Genomic DNA, 26,204 nt, shown 5'->3' on the forward strand with positions numbered 1-26,204 from the left:
GGTCCTGTAGCCCAGCTTTTCCTGTCTGTTAAGGTCAGGGCTCAGATCTTAGCTATCCTGGTATAATATATTTGTATTATAAGTGTACTTATATAATATAGGTATACTGTAGCTTGTGAGTATATATTTTGTAGAATACAACTATTCATACCTCCTTTCCTGTTCTTTTAATTTTTTTTTATTTTTAATTATGTTTATGTGCATCTGAGTACAGTTGCCTGCAGAAGAGCATGTCAGATCCCTGGGAGCTAGAGTTACAGACAGTTGTGAGTCACCTAATGTGGGTGTTAGGAACTGAACTTGGCTCCTCTGGAAGAGCAGCAAGTTGCCTTAACCTCTGAGCCATGTCTCCACCTCCCTCCTTCATGATTCTTAATGGAATCATCTGTCTTCAGCTCATAGATTTGTGTAAATCCGATCCAAGGTTTAATTGATGAAAATCTTCTCACAGTGCTTGTCCACAGAGGAGAGGGTGCTTGCTTTTTTTCCATTACCTGTTTTAAAGAAGCATCTGGGAGAGTGAGCTTTGTTGAGCACTGTGAATGGCTCTCTGGCTTCAAGTGGCACATTTCCTGTAGGGGAACTTGTGGTCTTTTGCCCTAAGCTTCTGGTTCTTTGTGAAAGAGCCTTTTTACATCTTAGCTCCTGGCTTGCTCAGGGTTGTCTCTCTCTCTTTTTAAAAGATAGTCAGTCAGGCCCAGACCACACCTCAGATCACAGAGAATGTACCCTGTATTTTGAAGGCAAGGGACAGACAGTCCAGCCAAACTTCCCCTTTCTCCTCTGAAATGGTAATGGAATGGGCGGGCCTTGTTAAGAAGAGGGGTGACAGGTTGATGTGAACACAGATGAGAGCCAGACACTGAAGAGTTCCCGATTGAGACCCTTTGTTAGCACCTGCCATGGATTAAATTGCATGGACTTTGCAAACTCAGGGAACTGAGTTAGAAAGAGATGCTTTCTGACACTGGGGGTCACACACGCAATAAAATATAGAGTCTAGATCTGTACGAAGTTCTGCTGGAGGCTCCAGGTTAGAACTTTGTAGCCCCTCTCTTTGGGAGAAGGTGAGTCCCTGTGGCTTTCCCTTTCCAATGTGGCTTCAGCCAGTCAGACCACACTGTGAGCCTTGCGCTATAAAGAGCTCAGTACTCACGAGAAACTTGCTCTCTAATTCCCTAACACAGAAATAAGTCTGTGACATTGACTATATCCTTGGTGCCTTGTAAGGTTATCTGTTGTCCAGGAAGACATTCTATCTTATCTTCCCGGGGTTGAGAAGGACCTAGGAGTTCAGGTAAAACATGGTAGAGCTCATCAGTTCAAAACAAGCTGGGCTGGAATTGTTCACGTAAGGTCATCAGTTTCCACTGAAAGGCAGCTTGGTGTCCAGGCATGACAGCAGGTTACTGAGTTCTCGGCAATCATGGAGAAGCCTGTGGTTAGTGTCTGTGGCTTCTAGACCTTTTCTCAGATGAGGGAGAAGCTGAACTCTGCTGCTCTATGTTGTGGACCATTTATATCAAGCTCTAGGGAGAGCCAGAATCAATTCTTTCCAAGGTTTTCTGACTCCCTTGGCTACCTGGCTTGTGGCTTCAAGAGAGTGACAGGTGTGCCATTGCTTGTCCCTTCAAGGTGTCAGCAGCACTGTGCTGGGTAGCTTTGTCAACTTGACCCAAACTAGAATTGTCTGAGAAGAGTGAGCCTTGATTGAGGAGTTGGCCTGTGGGTATCAGCATGGGATATTTTTTTGATTAGTCATTAATGGGGCAGGGCGAAGGCCCCTGTGGGTGGCGTCACCCCAGGTAAATGGCTCTGGGTTGTATAAAAAAGCTGAAGAAGTCAAGAAGCAGCATTTACTCCATGTGCTATTTCAGTTTCTGCTTCCAGGTTCCTGTTTCTGCCTGACTTCCCTCAGTGGTAGACTGTTGGCTGGAAGTGTAACCCAAATAAACCCTTCCCTTTATAACTTGGTTCAGGTCATTGTTTTATCACAACAGTGAAGGAAACTAGTAAGGCATCCTGTGGTGAGGCACATTTTACCTGAGTTCATTTGGTGGAGTTGTGACCGTGGAAGTGGAGAATCATGAGTTGCTGAGGGGCTTGGACACCCTTCTGCTGGGTGAGACACCATTAGTACTTAGAGCTGAGTCCCTCCTGGACTGTTACCGTTCAGTCCTTGTTTGTGATTTGTTGGTGACTCTTTGAGAACCTTCCTTTTTTCTATATTCAGAGTGTTCATTCTTTCCATGATCTATTCTGAGTGTTGATCACTTTGTCAATGAGTTATCCCTTCACTTTCACCTTGAAAACAGTATTTTCTCAATTTTATGCCTGTGGCTTCCACCCACCTATTGCTTTTCTCCCCGTGTAGGCACCGCCTCAAGCATAAACAGCTGTTTTTTGGGTAATTTTCCACACTGCTGTTTGTGCATTTTGCAGTAGTGAAGGGGCTCTGGGGATGAGTGCCCGCCTGAACCAGCCATCCGGAGACACAAACACAATGGCAGCGTGAAGATGGGCTGTCTGAGAGTTCAGAGCGTAGTAATTGCAGTGTGCAATTTGCTCTCTCTCCTCACCAATGTCTGTCTGGGGACAATCACAGGAACTTCCAGGGGCTTCTGAGGAAAAAAAAAAAATCTCATCTTTGCGTTAGAGATGAGAACAAGAACAAGAAAATAAATGTGTTTTTTTTGTTTTGTTTTTGTTTTTTGTTTTTTCGTTTTTTGGAGCTAAGTCCTGACAGTTTAATTCAGTCTTTACTGCTGAGATCCATGGAAGTTATGTTCTCTGGTGGGGCAAGATGGAAGAGGGACAGCCTTCATGAAGGCTAAGGCCTCTTGTTGGCCCACGATGATAATTGCCTCAGTTAATTTTTGATAGGTTAAGTACAGAATGCCTGGTCCACAGTCTAGGAATATACAATCTGTTCGGAGACAGGATCCTGTCTAGAAGCCTTGGGGGGGTAGAAACTGTTCATGTTTGGGAGACTTCAGACTATAGAGAAGCCCACAAGAAACCTAAAACTCTGTTGGACTGAGGGTCCCTCCTAGTCCAAGGACAGCACCCATAGAATAGAATTCAGGATATGAAAGGGACATTTCTTGTATCTTGGTTGCCTTTTATGACTGCATATTCATGGACGCCAGGTGTCACAGTGTTGGCTGCTCTGAGTGGAACATGTGTAGCTCTTGGTTTACAGCGTTTACTCCTTCCCTTCTCATCCAGGTTGAATGATGTCAGTTTGCACACATCTGCGCAAGGCAGCTAGCAGTCTAAATGTTCAGGGCAAAATTCCTCTCCATGACAGACTGAAGCTGGATGCCTGTCTCTGGTTTCCTTTACCCCTCCTTCTGCGCACTCTGTCATTATACACATTTTGATTCTGTCCTGGCCCTCATCACTAAACAAGGCTTCTGGAGAGGCTGCTGCTGCTTCTTTTGCCTTCTTGGAAGGTCTACTACCACAGCTATCATGGGCCCTTAGTGAGAAACAAAAGGAGATGTCTTAGGGTTTCCATTGCTGAGAAGAGACACCATGACCAAGGCAACTCTTGTAAGGGACAACATTTAGTTGGGGCTGTCTTACAAGGTTCAGAGGTTCCATCTATTATTATCATGGTGGGAAGCATGGCACCATCTAGCCAGGCATGGCACTGCAAGAGCCGAGAGTTCTACATCTTGAACCGAAGGCAAACAGGAGAAGACTGACTTCCAGGCAGCTAGGATAAGGGTCTCAAAGCCTACTCCCACAATGACACACTTCCTCCAATAAGGCCACACCTCCTAAAAGTGCCACTCCCTGAGCCAAAGATATTCAAACCACCACATTCCACTCACTGGCCCCATAGGCTTGTTCAAACACCTGAGTCTATGGGGGCCATACCTAGCCATAGCATAACGTAAATATACTTAGTTCAACTTCAAACAGTTTCAACAATACTAAAAGTCCAAAGTTCAAAATCTCTTCTCAGATTCATGTAGTCTCCTAACTATAATCCCTCATAAAATCAAAATGCAGTTCACATACTTCCAATATATCATTGCATAGGATATATATCAGTGTTTCAAAATGTCACAGTAAGGAAATACTGGACCAAAGCAAGACATAAAACCATGTCCATATCTGATACCCACTCCTTTCAGCTTTGTTGACTGCAACACACCTCTCTCTCCTGGGCTGGTTCCACCCCCTGTTAGCAGCTTTCCTCAGCAGATAGCCCATGGCCCTGGCATTTCTAACATCTTGGGGGGTATCCAAGGCAACATCGGCATTACAGCTTCTTATTCCAATGTCTGGGATCCACACATGATCTTCTGGGTTCCTCCAAAGGGCTTGGGTCACTTCTCCAGCTCTGCCCTCTGTAGCACGCTAGGCTCTGGTTGACTCCACTCCATTGCTGCTGCTGTTCTTGGTGGTCATCCCATGATACTGCCATCTCCAATACACTAGGGTCTTCCACTGCAGCTAGGCTTCACCAATAGCCTCTCATAGGCTCCCTTCATGGTGCCAAGCCTCAAACACTTTGCATAATCCCTTCAGTCCTGGACCATCAACTGCAACTGAGGCTGTACATTCACCAATGGCCTTTCCTGGTGTCACACAGTGCTAAGCCTCAGCTGCTCCCATGACCCCTTTATGCCTTCAAATCCAGTACTACCTGGGTGATTCTTACACATTACCAAATCCAGTTACCACCATGAGGTACAACTTTGACCACCTCTGGAACACAGGTTCTTTGTGCTCTCAGAAAACACTTCCCAGAAGATTTCACCACACTAATGCTGGTCTCTTCTTAATACCTGCTAATTTCTTAGCTCCAGCTAACCAGCATCAATTGTCCCAGTAGTCTCTTCTATTCTTGACTCTAAAGCCAGAGCCACATGTCTGATGTTGCTGAGATCAGCTGCTTGCGGGAGCTGGAACATGGCCCTTGTTCTATTATGTCATCACCAGCTTCCTCTTTTCCAACTTTTTCGCTGCCCAAGCTTGGCTGTCCTGAAACTTGCTCTGTAGACTGACCTCAAATTCAGAGATCTGTATGGTTCTTTCTCCTGAATGCTGGGATTAAAGGTGTGGTCCACCATGCCTGAACCCAAGCTTTTCTATACTTGGAACTTGCTCTGTACCAGGTTAGCCTTGAACTTTTTTTGAAAGAGTTCTGCTTTCCTCTGTCTCTTGGGATTAAAAGAATGTACCACCAAGGCTGAGCTTATGGTCTTCATGGCCACTCTTCCTCAAGATCCAGATCAAAAGCCCGTGTCTGGATTATAGATTATTCCATTTTAAAAGTCCAAATGAAAATAATAACCAAGCAATAACACTTAACATAATACAACTATTCCTCGTTCAACTAAAAACCTAAGCAGAAAGCTTAGCTGGGCGGGATCTTGCCCTAAGGTCACTCACTCTCTTAATCTGTTATCTCCTTGAACATAGATTCAAATCCATTCTACTTCTTGGTGCCCCTTTATTCTTTGAACCATGTGGTTTATACTTTTCCTTTTGAGGCTTGCTACACTTGATCAAAATGCTCTTCATGAGAGGAAACCAGAGGACAAAGTCTATTCTGGGATTTTCTGAGACTTCCTTTGCCAATACAATTAATACAAATCTCTTTACCTTGGCCTCAGGCAGACTCTTTGGACAAAGGCAAAAAGGAGCAACATTCTTCACCAAATAATTTTAAGAATAATCTCCAGAATTCAAATCACACCTCAGCACCCATGTGGTCTATAGTCCTACTAGGACGGCCTACTAAGTCCCACTTAAAGCATTCCGTGGCTTTTCAAATCCAAACTTCACATTCCTGCAAACAAAAATGTGGTCAGGCCTCTCACAGCAATACCCCAGTCCCTGGTATCAACTTCTGTCTTAGGGTTTCCATTGTTGTGAAGAGACATCATGACCAAGGCAACTCTTATAAAGGACAACATTTAATTGGGGGTGCCTTACAGGTTCAGAGGTTCAGTCCATTGTTATCAAGGCAGGAGCATGGTAATGCCCAGGCAGACAGTGCTGGAGAAGGAGCTAAGAGTTCTACATCTTGATCTGAAAGCAGGCACAAGAAGACTGTCTTCCAGGTAGCTGAGAGGAGGGTCACAAAGCCCACCCCTACAGTGACACACTTTCTCCAACATGGCCACACCTACTCCAACAAGGCCACACCCACTCCAACATGGCCACACCTACTCCAACAAGGCCACACCCACTCCAACATGGCCACACCCACTCCAACAAGGCCATACCTTCTAATAGTGCCACTCCTTGGACCAAGTGTATTCAAACCACCACAGGAGAGGAACATCCAGGTGGGTGAAACTTTGCTCCTTATGCTTGGTGACTCTGTGGCAGCCAGTGGTAATCTAACCCTCACTATTTTCCTAACCTAGCCTCTTAGACAGTGAGCAATCTGTCTAGCCTCACCATGGTCCCAAGGTCCAAAGTGCAAAGTCTATGACAGAGACAATATACAGATTTTTAAAGCAAGTCCCGTATGTCATAATCTAAATCTGCGTTTAGTTGAGCAAAGAGTTGCCAGGTTTAGAATGCTCAAATCCAGCCGAGACCTATGGGTTAAAAGGTTTTCATGTTATTAAGGCACATAATTAAGGGGGTGGGGTGGAGCTGTTAAAAGAAGAACAGGAGACAGTTGGTATACAACCAGCAACTTACAATAATTGCACCCTGGCCCTTACAAAGACATTTTAACAGCCCTATCTTGCAAGGGCCGAGTTTGTTTTCTATGCTGATCAGCTAGACATGGTGTACTAGAACCTGACATATAACTTTTCTCAGGGCTCTTATATGCCTAGACATCTGGGGGCAAGGGCATCTGTCACTGAGATCAGCCACCAAGACCTGTGTGAGCTTGGACCTCAGTCCTGAGTGGAAGGCCTGGGTCTCCTGCCGTTTTCCACCTGTCAGTATGAAGCTCCCAGAGGCCAGCTTCAGTTTTTCCCATACTCCCTGCAGGTGTGCGTAGCTCTTGATATCCCCAATAAATAATCACGTTTAAGTAGAGTACTGGTGGAACATTTTTCTGAAGGTCTTTAAACTGGCTATTTATTTTCTTGGAGAAATATAACCCAAAATGGCTTGGAAATGAATTGCTGCTGTTGTTACGGGACAGGAAGATTTATGCTTCCAGGTAGATGTTAGCGAGTTAAGTAGAAGAACGTCAGCCCCAATGAGCCCAGAAGGTCCGCACGGCTGTGTCCTGTGTGTGCTCACCGCTCACTTAATATGTTTACCACTTGTGCTATCCAGGCATAGCTATTCCGTGAAAATGTAGCGACGGCCAGAAGGCAAACCATAATAAGCTTACAGTTGTACCTGATATTGGTGAAGCATCCTGGGCGTTTCTAGCACGTGTTCATTCATGTTGCCAGTGGCCTGCTTGTGTGCTGTCCAGGGCGGAGCTAAGGAAGCCACTCAGTGGGGTACACTCTCAAGCCAAGGGCAAACCAGGCTGCAGACTGATGGAACCTGCTGCCTATCTAATCAGGGACACTCCTCTGTGCCCCTTTCCCCCCAGTGCCAGCTCTACCCCAAGGGGCACACAGAGACCTTGTGTGACCTTAGTACTGGCATGAGTATCATGCTTTCAGCCCATCCCAAGTCACAGACTTGACTGCATCTTTGAATAATCCCCCCCTTCCCCAAAGAGAAGACAGGTGTTCATTATCCTGGTTGGATGCTGTACTATATACATGTGAAACCCTGAGGATGGGGGTCCTGTGCATTCCTCAGCAAACAGCTTCAGAATTGCTAACCACATGCATGCTTTCTTCCTTTATGAGGACCCCAGCTCCAAGGCTCTTCCCTCTTGCTGGTTTTCTCTGGATGTCACCCTGATGTAGAGGCAACCCTGGCATCCTGTTACCTTTTTCTCCTCCCCAATACCTTCTCAGACAGCTTCTCCTTGCTCATTCTCTAGGCTCCCCAGTCTTAGTTCCAGAGGCTCAGTTTCTCAGCTTCGTTGAGACTCTTCTCTTTCCTTCCACACTCTTACTCGCTCTGTGACATGACCAGCCTGGGTTCTACCAATAGCCGTTCAGAGTCACTGTTGGCTGCTTTAGCCAGAGTTGGGTCCAGCATAATTCACCCCTCAGAACTTTATAGCCTATAACTTGGGGAGGCTCAGTGGACCTGGATTGGATAACAAGAACTTTGCCCTTAAGTCCTTCCTTGGAGTTTTCTAGGATCTTCTCCTAAATACACCCACATCTGCAGACTGTAGGCAGGTTCTGGAACCTTCTAGAAAGTCCATACCTATCCAAGCATAAAAACATATAAATGTACAAGAGACTCTTGTAAAGAGATCAGGGATCAGGGATCCTTAGAAGGAACCAGGTTTGAGTGTGGTAATGCTTACTTCATTCCTTTGGTGATTGGTCTAGTGGTCCACACTGCTAAGTCAAATCTGACAGTTCCTTGACATCCAGATGGAATGCCCCACCCCTCCCATGCAGGGGCAAGAAAAGACAGCAGTCCACACTGTACTAGAAGCCTCTGAGGGCTGAAGAGCCCTATATGACTTAGAAACCTGGCAGCTCTTCCCCATGCAAGCTCTTCCCTTATTATAAAGGCATTGCCTCCTTCCCCCTGAGTGTGGTCCCACTGACAGCAGGAGCTCAGGGCACCAGGAGCTAAGTAAGCTAATGTAGATGTCCCCAGCCAGGATGCCTGAAGACGGTCGGATGGACTGGACTGGCAGCCAACAGTTAATCCGAAATCCATCACAGGCACACACGCCCAGCTAGGATCACGCCTGCTAAGCTGAGTAATGTGATTACCTAAGCGGTACCGTATTTACACTTTCTCACAGAGCTTAGATTGCTGCCTTTCTGAAGCAGCCATCCTAGCTTCGATTTCTCAAAAATCTCCTCCGTAGCATCATGAAAGCTTCCATCCAGAGGAAGCCAGAAGTATGTTTTTAAAAACCCCATTATCAGCTCGGAGCAGAGGATAAACAACGATCAATTAAAACTTAGCCACCACACACACACACACACACACACACACACACACACACACACACACATCTTACATGCTGGGCATCTGACAATAGCCATCTCTGGTGAGGCTTCCTGGCACCCTGAAGGTGTTGGCACCACAGCGCTCATTACCCAGATGACAAAGCTGAGCATGAACCGGTAAAGTCATGTTGTGGCAGCAGAAATGACAGAAGTTTCCACTTGAAAAAAAAAAAAAAAAACAAAAACTGCTACTGGTACTTAATATATTCTAAGTTTCTGACTGGGAAGCAGAACCATTGATTTCAGACCCTAGCTAGGCTAAGAGTTGTGTTTTGTAAGGGGGGGGGAGGGGCGGCCTCTGAAGGCTTTGCTGGGCAATGGGAATGTAAGCCATGTATTGCTGCCAAATAATTCCAGCAGGCGTCCCTGACAAGGTACCTCTGGTTCCAGCTGTGATCGGTGTGTCCTCCTGCTAAAGTGGATGAGGTACCAGGCCCCAAATGCCTTATTAAATAGAGCCCACAACCAGTTTGTTGCAGATCTGTCACCATGTCACGAGTGCATGTCTGATTGCTTGTGTAAGTCCTGAGCTTTTCTCCCTTGCGGTTTTGGAAGGGATCACAGGACGTGTGCTGGGAAAAGAGCTGAGGGTCGGCCCTGGTGGTTTTCATGTCTCCCATTTCTTAATGAGGCAGCAGAAGTGCCTGCATAAATAGGTTAGGTGAATGGATGGAACATTCTGCCACCCAAGTTGAGAGCACAGGAGGAAGGCCAGCAGTGCCTTGGGTTGTCTTGAGATGTCTCTAGATTTGTCTTTGGCTTGGTCCAGGGGCCTCCTCATTCTTTATTCCAAGGCCTGGGTGCATGTGTGTATTTGTCACAGACTCGGGGCTCTTGGATGTAGCTTTGAATGAAGTGTGGATTTGGGCAGAAATAGCTTCACTTTCCTGAGTCTGGAGATTCCCTTGAGTGTGATCTGAGGGATTGGCTGCTTCTCTTCTGCTCATTCCGAAGGCTTTAAATTAATTAAATGAGCAGATAACATCCATGTTAATTTTGTAAAAATTAAAGAATGATCGTCAAGAGCAGGAACAGGAAAGGAGCTCAGTTCTCCCCAGGTGTGTCCCCGAGAGCCACTGTCATCCTTCTGTGCTTTCTCCAGGCATCGGGAATACCTCTTTTCTTCTCACCAAAGCCCGTGGACACGTCTATCTCCAGGATGCTTGAGAGCCTAGAACGTGTGACTGGAAACTCGATGAACAGGTCTAGGAGTGGTCCATAGGCTCTGGCACGAGCCAGCAGAGCCATGTTGTCTTGGCCTCCAGCTTACTAGAGGCAATGGCTGCCCAGGCCATTTGCGTCTGGAGGGTACTGAGCACTGTGAGGGTGTGTTTAAGAGGGAGATGACATAGTCACTGTTACATCCTTGGCTCTTGTTCTCTGCTTTATCTGTCCATTGCTCTCCTTGCCAGAGAGGGCAACCTGCTGAATGATTTGCTCTTGAGAGTTTGTTTGTTCAGGAGTTTATATCTTCCTAGTTCTGGCCATCATGTAGACAAACCAGCTGTGTTGTTTCTTTAAGGCTCATGAGTTATTTAATAAGAAAGGGACTTGAAGGGTCTCAGATATAATTACTGTTTGTGTTCATGCTAGAACCTTAAAATACGAATGCAAAAATGGAGACCCAAGCAACAGCAGTGTATTGCTCTGGTCCAGCTTAAACCCTTCTGGTATGCTCCAGCCCTTGGCAGTCTGTGGGGAAAAATGCTACAAGTCTATTTACACTGAACTTTTGAGTGTATTTGGTTTTTCATTTGACATATTTAGACTCTAAGACAGCAGAGACTTGGACTGTCAGCTTTTGAATAATAAATAAAAAAGCATAAAATGATTCTGTGGCTTTTGCTTGCTGAGTGCCTCTCTACAAGAGATCCATATCCTTACTGGGGTGCTAATAAGCACGTAACTGACCCCACTGGACCATTTTAACCTGGGGGGAGGGCTTTGGATGTAAAGATAGAGGCCTGAGAACCCAGGCTGTACACTCTTTTGTAGTCCTGTCTTCTTCATGCACAGTGGGATCTTCCAAAGTCTGAGGACAAGAGGGCATTAGCTGTTGTCCTTGTTTGGGCCTTGGAAGTGGTACCTTCAGGGTCTTGGTTTCCACAGCATGGTAATAATGTCGGCACTCACTCTTGGGGAGCTGCCCTTTGGAGGGAAAGATGCTTCATTGTCTAATGAATCGAGGTGCAGCTGGCTGGCATTGGCCAGCTAGTTGGCTCTGATCATATTTCATAATGACTCACACATGTTCTTAACAGGTGGCATGGAGACTAGCTGTCAGACCAGAAAGGTTGGGGTCTGGGCTTGCTCTCACCCCAGGGTGGCAGGGATGGGTCTGCGTACTTTATAGGGACTGAGTCCGTGCTCTGTCTTGAATCGGAAGCAGCTGGTGGTAGTGTTCACGGTGTATCGTTCTTCACCAGTAGCTACAGTAGCCACAGAACTTTCTGGTTCTTTGGCAGGAACAGGCTGCAGGTGCAGAGGGCACTGAACAGAACTGGCCAGAGCCTTCTGGTATTACTGTCTCCGGGATCTGGACTCACTGGCTTTTGTTCTGATTCTCCTGAGCTGAGGGCACCCACGGCTAAGACTGAACATGGTCTTGGGCTGGCTCCATACCGTGTGCAAGCCTCCTCCGCCCCTGTATACCCTGCATCTGAAATCTCCCTTGACCTTCAAGATCCAGCTGGTTGTCTTCCTCAGTGGAAACTGCCAAGCTTCCTTGGTGTGTGTGTGTGTGTGTGTGTGTGTGTGTGTGTGTGTGTGTGAGAGAGAGAGAGAGAGAGAGAGAGAGAGAGAGAGAGAGAAAGAAATAATCTCCTCTTCATTCTTCATTCCTGTAGCTGTTTTTCTTTGATGTCTACATTTGTTAGGCAATCTACTCTTACATTTCTGGTTCTTGCTCCTCTTGGTGCACCATAGGCTTCATAAAGCTATGGATTACCTGTTCTTCACATCTGATTTCTGGTCCAAAGTTAGGGCAGATATACAGCATGATCATTGTGCGTTGAGGATGAAGTTTCCACTGGTCCCTGGGCTCTGAGCGGGCTCCCTAGATGCCACAGCACACAGCGAGCTGGGCATGGTTAGAGGATCACAGCAGTGTGGGCCACTCCCCTGGGAGCTCCTCAGTGTCGCTTAAATCCAGCATGGTCAGCCATAGCAATCCAGCCGAGGGAACAGGATTGCTAGACACTGACGGACTAGGCTGGTATGTACATACTGAAGCTCCACTCTTGCCAGGAAAACCATGCACAGTGGTTTTGTTTGTTTGTTTTTGTTTTTTGGCTGTGGTAACAGTTTGCTTAGGCCTCTCTGGGCTCTACTTCCATTTTCCAAAGTGGGCCAGAGAAGAACACTCTCAGCTGTGGAGTCTAGGTGTGGGGCCCCTGATCGTATCCCTAAGTCCTGTCTATCAGTTCGTTTTTCTCTGGACGTTCCGACCGTGAAGGGCTGTGCTTGCATCCCTGTGACCTTGCACTGGACTTTTTGGTGACATGTTTTCATGATCCAGGTTTCACTGGTGGCTATGTGGATTCTGACAATCATAGTTAATCAGCCTCAGTGGGCCTCTCCCTCATGTAGAGCCCCGCTTTAGTGCTGGGGTACACACTCTCTCCTTCATGGAAACTTGTTGGTAGTTGTGGAGGTAAAGTTTGGCTCAGGAATGTGAGACCATTTTTGGCAGGCTTGTTTCTTCTGGCCACCCTAGGATGGAGGTAGTGTCCTTGCAGATATTACAGTTTCACAGGAGAACTCACAAAGCCTGCCTTTGTCACAGCTTGGAACAGACAAAAGGCCTTGATGGATCTATTGGGGGCTTTGTTCACAGTGCTCCAAAGATGAGGCCTCAGGACACAGTGTCACTGGCAGAGTAGCTATAGGGGGTAGGACAGTTTAGGGACACAGTAAAGGGAGTCTTTGTTGCTACCACACTTAGCCTGTCTGTGGCAGGGCCAGCCGAGGCTGGAGGGAGCGGTAAGGGATTAAGTTGGGAGCAGGTGGACAGTTCGGGGAATCTGTTGGCTGTAGGTTTCCAGACTTGTGCCAGAGTGTCACAAGTCAGTGTCATAGCTCTTGGTCAGCATTTTGATGTTTGTGCTGCATGCACCATTTTCAGGGTGGCTTCTCAGAAGACTGATGGCAGGCAGGTGCCAGTAACAGTACACGGCTCACAGGTGCAGGACATTTCTGTGTACTTTACCCTTTCTGGCTCTTGAAGCTCCTCTTCTTTGTCCCAGAGGCCATCCTTCTGCCTAGGGAGGCTAAACCTGGGTAGTTGTGGTTCAGGAAGCTGTGGCTTGTTGTTCCCTTCCTGGGGCCAGATTAATAAGTCGTGTTGTTATCTAGTTCCTCAAAGACCCAGTGTGGCTTGTATTTCTCTTTTCCTGCTTCAATGGATGGGAAACCTCTGTTATGTGTGCTTGTCTCCCATCCCTTCCTGTCTGCACAGAGCAAGGGCAGGCATGTCCATGCCCCTCTCCAGTGTCTCTAGTATTCACAGTCCTTATGAACCCTCCTTTACATGGTGCCACTGAAGGAGGCTGTGTTGTGGTGAGAATGTGATCTTTAAGTCAAGTGAACACTGAGCTTAAATGGAATCTCTCCTTCTCACTAGCTATGTGACCTAGATACCTAGATAGTGATACCCTCCCTTCAAACTGCAGTGTCCTTACCTATGCAGTAGGGCTGTTTACTGTACCTGTCTCAGATTGTTATTGTGAGGGTCAAATGAAACAGCAGCTGGACAGGTCAGCGCTGGGACCACTCAAACATGGTGGCTATCGCTAGCATCATCACTATTAGTCTCTGATTTAAATGTTCACTTAAACTTGTTGGTGTACACTTTATCACTTCATTTTGGTCCAAGTCTTGACTTCTATACCACTCATTACACTTCTCTCCTGCCACGATGAAAAACAGCCATGACCAAAACAATTCAAGGAAGAAACGAGTGATTTATTTTGGCTTTTGGTTCCATAAGGAGAGAATCTGTCAAGGTGGGGAGGAGAAAGCTGAATGATAGCATTCCATCCGTACACAAGGAGAGACTGGATGATAGCATTCCATCCGTACACAAGGAGAGACTGGATGATAGCATTCCATCCATATACAAGGAGAGACTGGATGATAGCATTCCATCAGTACACAAGGAGAGACTGGATGATAGCATTCCATCCATATACAAGGAGAGACTGGATGATAGCATTACATCAGTACACAAGGAGAGACTGGATGATAGCATTACATCCGTACACAAGGAAAGACTGGATGATAGCATTATATCCATACACAAGGAGAGATAGTAGAGATGAGATGAGGGTAGAGATGGTAGGTAGGTAGGTAGATAGATAGACAGATGACAGACAACTAATATATAGATAGATGATTGATAAATAGAAGATAGATGATATATAGAAACAGACAATAGAAGATGATAAATAGATGATAAATAATAGATGATATATAGACAGATGATAGACAGATGATAGACAGATGATAGATGGATGATAGACGAATGATAGACAGAGGATAGATAGACAGATGACAAATGGTAGATACAGATAGATGATAGATAATAGATATAGTAAAATATAGATGACAGATATAGAAAGATAGGCATATTACATAAAGATACTATATAGATAAAGTTAGACATATGCTAGATAATAGATGACAGAAAGACAGATGGTAGATATAGATAGATGATAGGTAACAGGCAGAGAAAGATATAGATGATAAAGATAGAGATATGACAGAAAAAATATATAAAGACAGACAGATGCTAGATAGTACAAGATAATAGAAAGATAAATGATAGATACAGACAGATGATAGATAATAGACAAATTATAGATAGATGACAGACAGATGATAGATAGATAGATAGACAGACAGACAGATAGATCGATGAAACAGGAGGCAAGAAGTGGGGCCAGCTATAAACCTTCAAAGCTTCCCTTCTTCCCACCCCCGCTGCCCCAGTGACTTACTTCTTCCTGCAAGGCTGTACTTCCTAAAGGGTCCATACTCTTCTCAGATGGTACTACCAAATCAAGATCAGGTGTTCAAACCTATGGAGGACATATCTCATTTAACACGTACCAGACTTCAATGTACCACAGGTTGTAAAGTCTGTGTGATCCTGGGGTGACTTGGGGGTACTAGCTGTGAGGTAAGGATGCCACTCAAGGCACCCCAGTATGCACATCTTGACCCATCTCTTCAAGTTATCTCTGTGTCATCACTCTCAGGAAGTGGCTCTGTTGATGTGGAGAGCTGACGGAGGAGAGGGAACCATGCAAGAAAGTAAGGAGGACTTGGTTGCTAATGCTGAGCAAAGGAAGTGAAGCCAGAGAACACTTTCCTCTCAGCATTTGAGATTTAACCCATGGCCTCATGCATGATGGGCAAATACTCTACCAGGGAGCCCCCTCAGCTGCAGCCTGGGTTCTTGCCTAAGGAAATGATTGGTCAGAGGTTCTGTATTCCCCGCTGAGAGTACTTCAGGGGTTGTGCTGAGGGTGGTGAACCCTAGGAGCTGGAGCAGAGGACCACTAGTGTTCTGTCTATAGTGGGTCTGACTGTCCCTTGGTCACCTGTCACTCTGAGTGAGTATATGACTTACTGTCTTTACCTCAAAAAGGGACTAAAAATTAGAATCCCCTAGGGTGCTCTTTAAACATCCCACAGTGGATGTCACCTTGATGAACATCATACTCCAGGCTCCCCTACCCAGCCTCTCCAAGGGAGGATAGGAACCAGTGCTTAGAGAGTCCTGTGGCTCACCCAGTACTTAGCGAAGGACTGAGTTTCTCCTGAAATTAACGTGATCCAGAGAGGACTAGTGGGGAGGAGGGATGATTTGATGGCTTCTAGCTAGTTCCCTTTTCTTCCTCTCTTTTAAAAAATTACTTTTATTTCATATGTGTAAACATTGGCATATAAGAAGGTGTGTGCATTTTGCATGTACACTAGCAGAGGACAGAAGAGGGCACTTAATTCTCCTGGAACTGGAGTTACAGACTATGAGCTGCTGTCATGTAGGAGCTGGGAACTGAACCTGAGTCCTTTGCAAAGCAATAGGTGCTCCTAAGTGCCAAGTCATCTCCGCAGTGCACCATGTCTTGTTCTTAAATGGAAGCATGTTCACGGGGAGGCCTGATAGAGTTGGGGGGACACTATAAGAAAGATGGGGGACATAATTAATTTATCTTCAGCAGCATGGACTTTCAGGGACCCTCCATCTGCTTTATGAAAATCACTGATTACATAGAAATCTTGCCCATTAAAGCTCAGTCTCTTTGTTAGGATACAGTTACTCATAGTTGAAACTTTGTTACCTTAACATTTACTTACTTTAAAGCAGAAAGCAGTCCAGTGTTGTAGTAGTGTCTCCTGCTAGACGGGCTCTCTTCCCTAGATGAGGGTCACTGAATCTTAGAGTCGGGTGTGTGGTCTTCAGAAGCAAACATCCAACTCAATTTTCAAGTGACACCAAATTATTTTCTTCATGCCAGTGACTGCTTGAAGATATTTTGTAATTATTTTCTGTTACAATTGGTCTCCCTCCACTCATGTCACATCAGTAAAACTCAAACGTACAGAAATCACATCATAGAAATTTGAAGCATACCATTTCCACTGAGTGTATTGATCACCTCTGTGCTCCCAGGGCATCCTGCTGACATAGAGCTCTAGTAGTGGGCTAAGAGTGAGTGTCTGTCACTTGTTAGTTCTGGATGTCAGTCAGGTCAGGGATTGGATTGTTGTAAGATTCTAAGAACTTTCTGTGAGTTAGGTACTGGTGATCTTGTTTTATGTCTCAGGAAGCCAACTCAGAGAAGCCTAGTGTGTTAAACAAGGCTGAGAAGTGCTGGGGCAGGAATTTGAACTCATGCCTGTTTGAAGCCTGCCCTCACTCCTGCTGTCTTCTGGTCCATGGTACTGATTTTTATCATCTCTGTGGATATTGACAAGACTGCCTTTGGTTAGCTCAAACAACCTGGCAGCTTTGCTAATGAGGGCAAGGGTTTGGGTGGTTTGGGTCTTGGTTCGATCTGAGTGTGTACAAAGAATCCTTTCAGCTTTGCTGTTATTGGAAGTCTGTAAGAACAGATGTAGAACACAGTTCATGGAACAAACCACAGACTCCCCTTTCTGTTGGGGTGAATAACACCTCACTGCCTGGATATCTCAACAGAGCTAACTGAGGCAGTTACAACTCAACTGTCAGGGCAGCAGGGCGGGGTGGGGGAGGAAGACCAGTCCTGTTCATCTCACATATTTCCCAAGACCATAGATCCATGACTGCTCTATGTTTAAAGTCCCTTCCATCTCTTCTGGAGCTTCAGGGCAAATAATGCTTTGCAGAAATACAGAAGAATTAGTCTTGATCTTTGACGTTGTCCTGGGATTTTTATTGACTGGGATGATGTTGCAGGCAATGAATCATTTGACATTTCTGAATATGGGAATGGTGTCTGAATATCTGGGTTTCATTGAAGTATTACTAGCTCTCCTGCACTATGCACGGGTAACTGAGACACCCCCACCCCAGTCATTACCCTCTTACCTAAGTCCCTTCCAATGGGCTCTGTGGGTGACAGACCTTAGCAAAGAAATGATGGTAGGTGGCTTAAAATAACTGGCTATGACCTTTATAATGTTTCGAAATTCTGTTGCATTTATAAAAAATGTGTATATTCCTTCTTGTTGTTGATATGATTCTTTTATTTTTTTTCCCATTCAATATGCTTTCGTTCTCAGGAAGTTGAGGTAGGTTTTGCCTTTTCAAACATATGTAGACATAGTATCAATCAAAATAGTTGCCAGATAAAATGTAAATTGTTATCTCAGATCTTTAATCTCTGTGGTAAATATTTGCTTTAAATTCAGCCAACCAGGAATATACACGTTTGTTTCTCGTGGGTATATGTGAGGGATGTAATTTATCAAATATATATAAGCAGCCCATTGACTGTGTTATCTCTTCTCATTAGTTACTCCACAAGTATGATTGTCGGTTATTATCTGTATTTTACTGGTGGGTTATTTATTGAAAGAGCTGAAAACCCGCATTGTTATTTTCTAAATCATTCTGTCTAAAGCCTGCAGGACTTTACACCAAATGTCAGACCAATTTATCAAAGAATAGCTCTATTCAGGGTGAAAGCGATTTGGAGCGTGTGTACAAACATCTCCCACCTGTGCTTACACACACCAGCAATAGTTATGGGAATTTCTCAGCACTCTTCAAGATAGATCAGCTCTCTTATAGTTGAAACAATTCAGCAAGAATTTATCATGGGCTGTTGAGTGATATCTCAGGGAATATGCAGGTATGACTGTCCCTGATCAGAAGTCACCTAGGCTCAGGTGTGTGTGGGTATGTTTGTGTGTGTGTAGGAGCAATAGGATCATGCATACACCTTGAAGTGTACTACAGCACACAGCTCCCATCCCTGGTCACCCAAAGTCCCAATGAGTGATGTTTAAGATGGTCCAGTTCACTGCTGAATCTGGACAGGGTGGTCAGTTGATCATTTCATTCAGGGTTGCCTCTGGAGCTGTTCCTAGGAGATGGGCGGGGCAGGCTTGGCAGAGAACATATCAACAAATAGCTTGTTGTTGATTCAGAGATATGAAGGGATGTAGCTCAGGGGTGAGGTCGACTCATGGGAGGCTATATTCCTTTCCAAACAGACAAACTGCTTTGTACCATATAGTAGGTCAATGAGCAAGCATTTTCACTGTACAAAAGTTAAAAATCACAGAAAGGTGTCCTAGTTCATGGCAGGTGCCCTTAGAGAAACCTAGCGTGGAACTTCTATGAGCCATTTTAGGGAACCCCCACCCAATAGCTCACCTTTCCCATTCCTCTGGAGCCAAATGGAAGGAAGGTGAAGTGAGCTCTGTGGAAAGTTTGGCTCCAGGACTTTACGGGTCTTTTCATGGGTTTGCGCATGGCAGAGTCAGCCTCCCTCTGGGAAGCTACTACACAGAACTGCTGCTTCCCTCCAGCAGAAAGACATACTCCTCTCTGTTGATTGACAGTGGCCCCACAGATGACCCCAGAGGATTTTTTCCCCCTCTCTGTAGCTTGCTTCTCTGCTCACGGTTTTCTTGTTCACCCCTGGTCAGGGCAAATGAAACCCTCGTTTATTTTCCAGGCTGGTAATTTGTATTGTCTCAGGTAATCTTCAGATGGATCTGCAGGGTTCAAACAGTTTAGCTAAAATATGTATGAGGGAGAAATGATCTGTTTCATGTGCACGCGGTGGCTTTGATCCATGGCATCTGAAGCTGTTGTGTGCAATAAATTGCCCCCTCATCTTCAAATTCAGCAGCCACGGCGCTCGAGTTTCCAGCTTGGCATTCGCTTGGCTCTGCCCCTAGCTTTTCCTCAGGTTGGCTTTCACAGCCCTGGTATCAGAAACAGGACGCTCCCTGAGGAGATTCAGGCTAAACTGTGTCAGCCATTTTGGTTGTGGCACAAGGGAAGAGCAGCCATGTTTGATTATGCTATTAGACAGGCTCACCCATGGTGAGGTGACTTGGTCACACAGATTGTGTGTGTGTTCTGGCCTCATTTCATGTTAGGCAGACTTCAGACTTTCTCTAGAAGACTTATAGTAGAATACAGTGCCCTGTGGATGACTGGCTTCAGGACTCTGAGAAACCAAAGTCTGGAATATTTACATTTCTGAAGTAAATTTCATAGTGTTTGCATAGAACCTGCTCTTGTCCTCCCCTTTACATCACCCCTGGGTCACACATAATAATTAATATAGTGTAAATGCTATGTAAATAATTATTAGATCATGTGGTCTGGGGAATAATTATGAGAAAGTTGCTGTGTTCAGTACAAAAGCAGATGTTATTCAAAAGACATTTGATGCTTGGTTGAATCTATAGACATGGCACCTATGGCTACGGAGAGCTGACTGTATTGATGTTTATCATCATATACATTAATGTGACTTGTGAATATACACAGAGTTATCAATATAATTTATAATATGCACCATGGATATAAAAATACACGTGTGCATGCATTTATAGATAACTTTATATACATTTGTGTGTATGTGTGTACATGTGTGAATTTGTGTGTGTACTGTGTGTGTATGTGTGCATATGTGTAAACGTGTGTATGGTATGTGTATGTGCATGCACATACAGATTTTCCTTTCTTGGGTACTGATCAGAAAAGAGTCCCTCTAATACAAGTGAAAACTCAGTTAATTCCTTTGCACCAGCTATTCATTTTAGCACCAGGGCTGTGTTCCTGGGGGATATTTAGCTAATGAATGAATGGAGAAATAGATTTTTGTCCCTGTTGATACTATAGCACGATGCAATAGTTCCCCCCCAGTCTCCGATTCGTCATTTGATACGAGCAAGCATCAACCATCCTTTGCTTTGTCTCAGAGGTACAACAACTGATTACTTTCTGACAGGCAGTCAGGTGGACTCTTCAGGTATCTGCTGCCCTGAGACAATGTAACGCTTCAGTCATCAGTCAGTATACTCACAGTTAAGACAGATAGGTTCTTGGAGAGTCTTAACTGATCAGAGTTGGGGAGGTATTATGGGATAATACAGTAAAATAGAATTTGCCTTATCTTCCCATGAATCAGCTGTACTGCTGAGCAAGCCTGTGTGCTTCCTGTCCAGGAGAAGCCAGATACCCCTAGACACTGCAGGAGACGCAAGAGCAACACTGTCTGTCATCCGTGTTGCTCTGTCCGGGTGACACATTCCTGAGTATCATTGAGTCTAATAAATGACTGTATTTAGATGTTTACTTTTCTAGTTAGGTTTTACTCCATCATTAGGTGACCACTCTAGTCAAGAGGCCAATTCAGACAGACTCACCTGTCAGACTTCCACTTATTCAGTAGCCTTCATCCTCATGTGAACTTGAACAGGCATAAACTTTCTTGGGCTAGAAAGATGGGCAGAGGCCAGGGCTCTTAGAGTCCAGGTCTTTGCTGGCATTACAACTGGCCACTGAGCTCCTAGTAGCAGGAATACACTGTTGCATAGTACAGCATCAGGGTGGGGGGCCAGGTGCCCTGTGGGTAGTCGACAGCAAGACCTGTGATTTTGTTTAGACAGAAAATGAAGACCTGGCTTGTGTAAACTGGGTCTTGTTTCCTAGAGAAGAAGCCAGCCCTAATATTGATGGCCTGACAGTTTGGGAGTGTAGAGACCTGTCCTTAAGTCTCTGGGGGATCCCAGTGGTTAGGCAGGTGGGACCTGAGGGTGAGCAGACTCCCAGGTGAAGTCCGTAAACGGCATTCCTTCATCTCTGGCTCTTTGCACCTTGCTGGTGCTACCTCATCAAAATGTCTCCTGAGCCTGCGTGGGCTTCCCTGAGGCACTTGTCTGTGTTACACTAGTGATCACAGATGCTCTGATGCACCATACCCTGACCCTAGCAGCAGATGTGACATCTAGGACCCCTCCCTGCTGCCCACTGCCCATTTCCCAAACAAGCTTTGTTGCATGGAATTTCACAGTTCATGATCTTGGCTTCCGATGCAGGGCTTTCCACCAGCTACAGTCAAAATCATAGTACGAATCTTTAGGAGCTCTGGGCTCCTTGGCCTGTGTTGTGGTCAACTCTCCTTTAGCGCAGAGAAAGCAACCAGATGCAGGGCATAATTCCCCATCCCACTTGGCCTTACAGGGCGAGGAGGTGTTTGAAGGACTTACTTTTCCATAATGAGTTTCTGTTCAAGGCCTGCTTTCACATTTGCAGTAATTAGGCAGAATTGTTACAGTTGCAGCGGGTTTTAAAAACTCTAAGGCAGATAGATACCAGCTTTTAGAGGCCTTATGTTTAAGATTGTGCTTTTTTTTCCCAGAAGAAAAAAAATGTAAAAATAGCAATTAGAGTTAACCTGCCGAGTGGCAAGGTCCAGAAGAATGGTTCAGATTCCATCCAGGTTCTCCAGTGGATCCCTGAGTGGATCTCCAGCTAAAATCGTCAGGGGATAGTCTGTTCTCAGGACCTGTTCAACTCAGTCTAGGACATCAAAGAGAATGTAACATGTGAGATTAAAGTAAAGCAACTTCTCTTAGGCTCTGGCCCTTCCCTGTTGGACATACATCTTCAGTTTCCAGAGCGTCCGAGAGCTAGGACAGCATGTTCAAGTGAAAATATTTCAGCAGATCCTCCACAGTACCCTAGGACTTAACGCCACCCTCTTTGCACAAGAAGAGTCCATTGTTTGGCAGCCTGAATAGTTTGTTATCTGTATCCTCTATTGCCAAAAGCCAGTCCCTTTTGGGTAATCTCTTGCCTTACCCTTGTGAACCATGGACTCTTCTGTAAGAGGCTTGTCTAAGACTAAGAAGACATTAACTGTCAGACAGAAACATCGAGTGCTGAATAGCTGATGACCACACTTTTACCCTAAGACCATTTAGCATCGGTGATCAGTGCTGAGACAGCACAATCCCCAAATTTGGATTGTATTTAAAACAGTAAGTTGGAGGGGCAGTGTGCAGGTAGATTAGTCTACACTTTCTCAACGATGGCTCTTGGGACAGATCTCAAGGCAAGTGAGGGGAAGAGGGCACCTGCATGTTGCGGTAATATTTTAAAACAGCAGCACCTGATCTCGCTTGTTTCCAGAGCTGCCATGTTCCCCACCAGCCTAGGTCTGTGGCCACAAGTGGCAGTGGTGAATTATCGCTGCTCAGCTCAGGTGGCCAGAGACACCAGCGTGGGAGATGGCTCTGCCAATCTTCCACACTGTCTCCACAAGGCTGGGCTGAGCCCAGACTATCCTGCCATCCATGCGGGCCTGGTAGAAATGAGACTCTAATGCTTAGATTATCCAAAGGCTTTATATGTTTGGTAATGCTCAATAACAAGATGCCCACACAATTGGAGGTGTTTCTCAATTAACTAACCTAGATATAGGTTTTTACCCAGGACTACTCTCCATACATGCATGGCTCTCCATCCTCCTACATCTCTGCTCTCCTAGCTCCTCTCCCTCCTCTCTTCTTCCTCTCCTTACTCCTCCTCTTCCTCTCCTTACTCCTCCTCTTCCTCTTCTTCCTCTTCTCACCTTAGCTCCTCCCAACTTTTGGGGAAAATATGCCGCTACAGTTACATCATAAACTGCAAGCTGGAGCAAAGTGCATCTGTTCCTTAGAGTTGGAAATAGCTCAGTGCTGAGTCTTGGGGATCCAGGGAGGCTGCCTGTGTTCACTTGTACTTTGCCAAATGGAACCACTGGCATTTAACTCTAAATTTAGTTTCCAAAAATCTCTTTGAGGGCTTGGGTGACCTCAACAAGGATCTAATATAGTCAGGTAATTGAACAAGGAGGAGGCTGCTGAAGCCCCCAGGAGAGTCTGTGGGAGATGAAGTAAAGCATGGGACAGTGCGGACAATATATTTAAACCAATTGTACACTTTGATGTAAATCAACTTCTCCAGAAGTGAAACCGTTTCCGACAGCCTTTTGAAGGCATCTGTGGTGTCTGGAGTACCTGGCCAAAACCACATTGCTAACAAACTGGCTATCAGCTGAGAAGGGCCAGATGTCCTAGAGGTGGTCTGGTGTGGTGTGGAACAGTATAGCCTCTTTGGCTTGCAAGCATGGGTGTGCAGGGGAGGGTGGGGCCAAAGGTGGTTGTTTGGAAGGGACAGGGCTGTTGGAAGTAAGAGTTAACCGAACCCTGAAGAACTAGTTTCTTGCAGTTTCAAAGTAATGAAGTGCCTACCTTGGCACATGCTTGGTGCAGACTCCAGGCAGGCACTACTTGGGTGTGCAGGAAGCAGGAAATCCTTTGCTTCCTACCTCCCTCCTTTCCTAAAACAAAAGACATTAGGCTACACATACACCCTCTTTCTACCCCTCTCCATCCCTATCCCAAGGGACATTAAGCTAAACACACACGCAGGGCCCTTTTAACATTTGCACGGCCCTCTGGTTTTAGACTCTGTAAGTGTTGGGAAACTGGAAATGTGCACCACAAGATATATGTCTCCTTGTAAAGGAAATGCTGACAGTTAAATTATCAGCTGTTACAAACACAGGGGCCTAATCATAAGTGCGAGCAACCAGGCATCACCTACAGTATAATTGATAGCAAATACACCTCACACTTAGGAAATGTCTGGGTTTATATGTCAAACCAAGACGAGCAGAGCTGTTTCTGTATCAGACTGAAGTGTTTTTTCTAACTCCTAGTGTTCAGTATATTCAATTTGAAAGGTGTGAACAGGGGAAGTAAATTGATATGTTTGATTGCACTTTAGGGCTCGTTTGGGGGAAGATCTGTAAGCGGTGAGGGTTTTCCTTTGTGTTTTGGAAACCGAGGGCAAGTCAGTTTTTACGCAGTTCAGTGAGAGGCATCTGACACCTGACCTTTGTTTCTGTTTTTCTTTCCTAGGATGACTATTTCAGAAACTGGAATCCCAACAAGCCCTTTGACCAAGGTAAAGGATGCACCATCGTAGCTGGACACACTGCGGGAAATGTCAACTCGTTTTCCCGCCCTTGCAGAGTTGATTGTGTCCTTCTCTCAGAGGCTACCTAGCTGTCTGATGTCATTGACCTTGGGGCCTGAACTAAGTGTGGTGGTAGAAATTATTTTATCAAATTGGATATTATTTTATCAAAAGGGCCCACATTGAATTGCTGTCTAAGGTTATTTCCAGACAGATCTAAACATTTTTTTAAAAACTTGAATCAGCCAGTGCGATTATTGATTGGTTTTGTTTTTTTTTTTTTTTAAAAATGGGAAAGCAATTATCAAGCTTGTGAATTATGAGGCTGGCTGTACCCAGCAGTTTTATTCATAGAAGGTTCTGTGCTGAAAGATGTCCCCGAAATTCAATGATGGGAAAAAGGATGCTTCTGGGAGATTTTTAAGGATACTTGGAATCATTTGTTAAATGTGTCCTTTATGGTTCTTATTTTTTTAAAGCAATTTAGTTAGTGTGTGTGTGTGCGTGTGTGTGCGTGCGTGCACACACACATGTGTATGTGCATGTAAGTGCACAGGTATGTGTGTGTACGTGTGTATCTGAGTATGTGTATGTATGTGTCTTCACATGTGTATGTACGTGTGTCTGAAAAGTCAGAGCTGACTTTCAGGAACTGGATCCCTCCTTCCCCGTGTGGGATACAGTGGTCACACTCAGGTCATCTGGGTAGCCGGGAAGCACTTTTACCCTCTGAGCTATCTAGCCAAGCACTGTTCATCATGGCTTCTAAATAGAAGCTGTTGCAGTGTCTACTGACGGGCAGGTAGAGGTTCTCCTTGTCCTCTTAGCTTCTTCCCCCTCATCCCAGCAGACATGAAACTGTTTACATGGGGGCAGATGTAAGTCACTGTGTCCTTGTGCGAGTCACTAAGACACAATGAGGGCCCACACTGAATTGCTGTTCTGTTCTTGCTATCCTATGTGTAGCAGCTCTTGGCACAGGCATCACTGCAGGAAATGATGCTATGTTGTGTTATGGATATGTGTGTGCTATTAAGCCTGAAACCCAGAGGAGACGCGATCTGATGTGCATATCTCCAGTGGCTCAGAATTCTGAGCCTCAGCTTCAGTTTGCCCAAGTCCCCTGGACTCTCCTTCTTCTCATCAGCAAAACTGATGTTCAGACTTGCACATGTGTTTGTCCCAAACCTTGAGGCAGTGCAGCATTCTGCTTGTTCATGCCCTCATGCCTTCATCTATCCACTCAGCTACTCACCTCCAACATTTACTAAGCTCTCCATGTTTGCACAAATGCCAAGCCAAAAGGCCAAGCAAAGAGCCACTGGACCATAGTTAGCTTCCCCCAGAGCTGTTCAGAATGAGGAACAAGGAGCAAGAATGGGCATGATGTCAGTGGGGTGTGTTAATGGCCACAGTGCAGGTGTGTGCAGGGAAGCAAGCATAGCTGTGGAGAGGACTGTGGCAGGGGCTTGTGGGTCGGTGTGTTGGAGGGAATGGGTGGAGGGTGTGTGCAGACAGCTTTCCTTTGGAGGCTTTGCCTGGGTTGCATGTGCATTAGCCTTCCAGGGCCTTGTGCTTTTACATTCACTGTATTATCCCAGCAATTCATGGTAGCATATACGAAGGTATTAGTCCTTTATGTTAAGCATTTCTTTAACTTTTCAAGTGTTTTTTTAAGA

General features: G+C 45.4%; 1 protein-coding gene across 3 annotated transcripts in view; it reads left to right on the forward strand.

Annotated features, from left to right (window-relative positions):
- The window catches only part of Spock1 (SPARC (osteonectin), cwcv and kazal like domains proteoglycan 1), a 475,872-nt gene that overhangs the window by 186,668 nt on the left and 263,000 nt on the right, over positions 1-26,204 (forward strand). For all 3 annotated transcript variants that reach the window (XM_034510535.2, XM_076938921.1, XM_076938923.1), the window contains exon 3: positions 24,468-24,513. In XM_034510535.2, the coding sequence (XP_034366426.1) occupies positions 24,468-24,513 (46 nt within the window). The remainder of the gene's footprint in view (positions 1-24,467; positions 24,514-26,204) is intronic.

Source organism: Arvicanthis niloticus, chromosome 8, assembly GCF_011762505.2.
Source record: "Arvicanthis niloticus isolate mArvNil1 chromosome 8, mArvNil1.pat.X, whole genome shotgun sequence".
Taxonomy (NCBI): Eukaryota; Metazoa; Chordata; class Mammalia; order Rodentia; family Muridae; genus Arvicanthis; species Arvicanthis niloticus.